Source organism: Limulus polyphemus, unplaced genomic scaffold, assembly GCF_000517525.1.
Source record: "Limulus polyphemus unplaced genomic scaffold, Limulus_polyphemus-2.1.2 Scaffold177, whole genome shotgun sequence".
NCBI classification, from domain to species: domain Eukaryota; kingdom Metazoa; phylum Arthropoda; class Merostomata; order Xiphosura; family Limulidae; genus Limulus; species Limulus polyphemus.
The window spans coordinates 366,122-367,551 of record NW_013665787.1 but is presented as its reverse complement, the minus strand read 5'-3'; the positions used below and the strand labels follow the sequence as shown (position 1 = coordinate 367,551).

General features: G+C 29.4%; 1 protein-coding gene across 1 annotated transcript in view; it reads right to left on the bottom strand.

The window, feature by feature from the left end:
• Window positions 1–1,430, bottom strand: part of LOC106478062 (potassium voltage-gated channel subfamily KQT member 1-like) — a 121,691-nt gene that overhangs the window by 1,274 nt on the left and 118,987 nt on the right. The window contains exons 10-11 of the mRNA XM_022381579.1: window positions 682–809; window positions 224–320 (exon numbers count right to left, since the gene is read on the bottom strand). Of these exons, the coding sequence (XP_022237287.1) occupies window positions 224–320; window positions 682–809 (225 nt within the window). The remainder of the gene's footprint in view (window positions 1–223; window positions 321–681; window positions 810–1,430) is intronic.

Below are 1,430 nucleotides of genomic sequence, written 5' to 3'. Positions count from 1 at the left end.
AACTAGCTTTTTTATCTATTAAGAACACTTAAAGAATGGAAATAAGAAAGGTTAAAATCAAATTTGTAATATAATACCTTATAAACCAGTACATCTACGTGCACAAATATTCTTAAATTGTAGGTATGTTACATATCAATAAAATGCTAAAATAAATTCTTACATTCGATTATTTAGTTATATAAAACGAATAAGAGATAAGCAATTTACAAAAGAAACTCACCGATCTTTCCACTTTCACTATCCTCGAGGCTAAGCTGATTTTGGACTGATATACATCCTTAGCTGTTGAACCTGCTTTTCCCAAAATGAGATCTAACCTATAAGCATAATATAATAGTTTGGAGCTTTTTTGATAATCATGAGAATTAAAAATTAACGATACTGCATTTTCATTTACGGTAATAAATTTTGCGTAAGAATGTGATTCAACAATTCTTAAAAATCTCGTGTGTTCTATTAACATTTGGTGATAGTACTTTTGCATTACCATGTAATACTTTATACAACCACAATGTGTACGTTATATATATATAAATAAGATCGATTTGCCGATTTTGGTTTTAAGGGGTTGGCTAAATATAAATCGCTGTAAAACCTCCAACATTTATATATGAATTATTTCTAAAATTACTCTGTAATAAAAGAATTTCGCCAATTTCTAAATATTTTTTCTCTTACCTTCCCTGCAAATTTTTTACCCTGCCTAATAGGTCAACGTGACCTGACGAATATTGTTCTATCACGTCTTTCACGTCATAAGGTTTTAAAGCTTCTTTGAACTTTCTCCTAGCGACGAAGTATTTTATCTGCAAAAATAAATTAATAAGCTTGATTTGTACACTTATCTCATCAAATTGTTCTGTTATTATCGACTTTTCTTTCTGAACCGTAATAGCCGTACATACTCCAAGAGTTATATTTTAATAAACCATTGCGAAAAAAAAGCGACGCTAGCAACTAGCGTAAAAATCTAAGTATCTATATAATGAAAATCAATTTTTTTTAGTCATCACAAAAATATTATAGATTCTTCTTCTTTCTCTAACGTCTTAGGACGTGCTTAGCGTCTTCTATGAAAAGCTCTCAAAGTATTGGACATTTTTAAACCTGATAAAAATTAACGAACTTCTATGTTTATTAGTAAGTTTCGCTGTAATTATAGCTAATCAGAATTTTTACTATTTTGTATTTGGTTAGATAAATAAATAACACTGATAATGATAATTATCATTGTGCATTAAAGTCGTCTAAAAGTATTATTCTGTTTGAAAAGAGTAGCAGAATTAGTATGATGAAAACAAAAACGAATGTAACAGTAATATCTCAAAATAATTGAAAACCCTTGAACAGTTTGTTTGTTTGATTGAAGTTAAGCACAAAGCTACACAATGGGCTATCTGTGCTCTACCCACCACGGGTATCGAAAC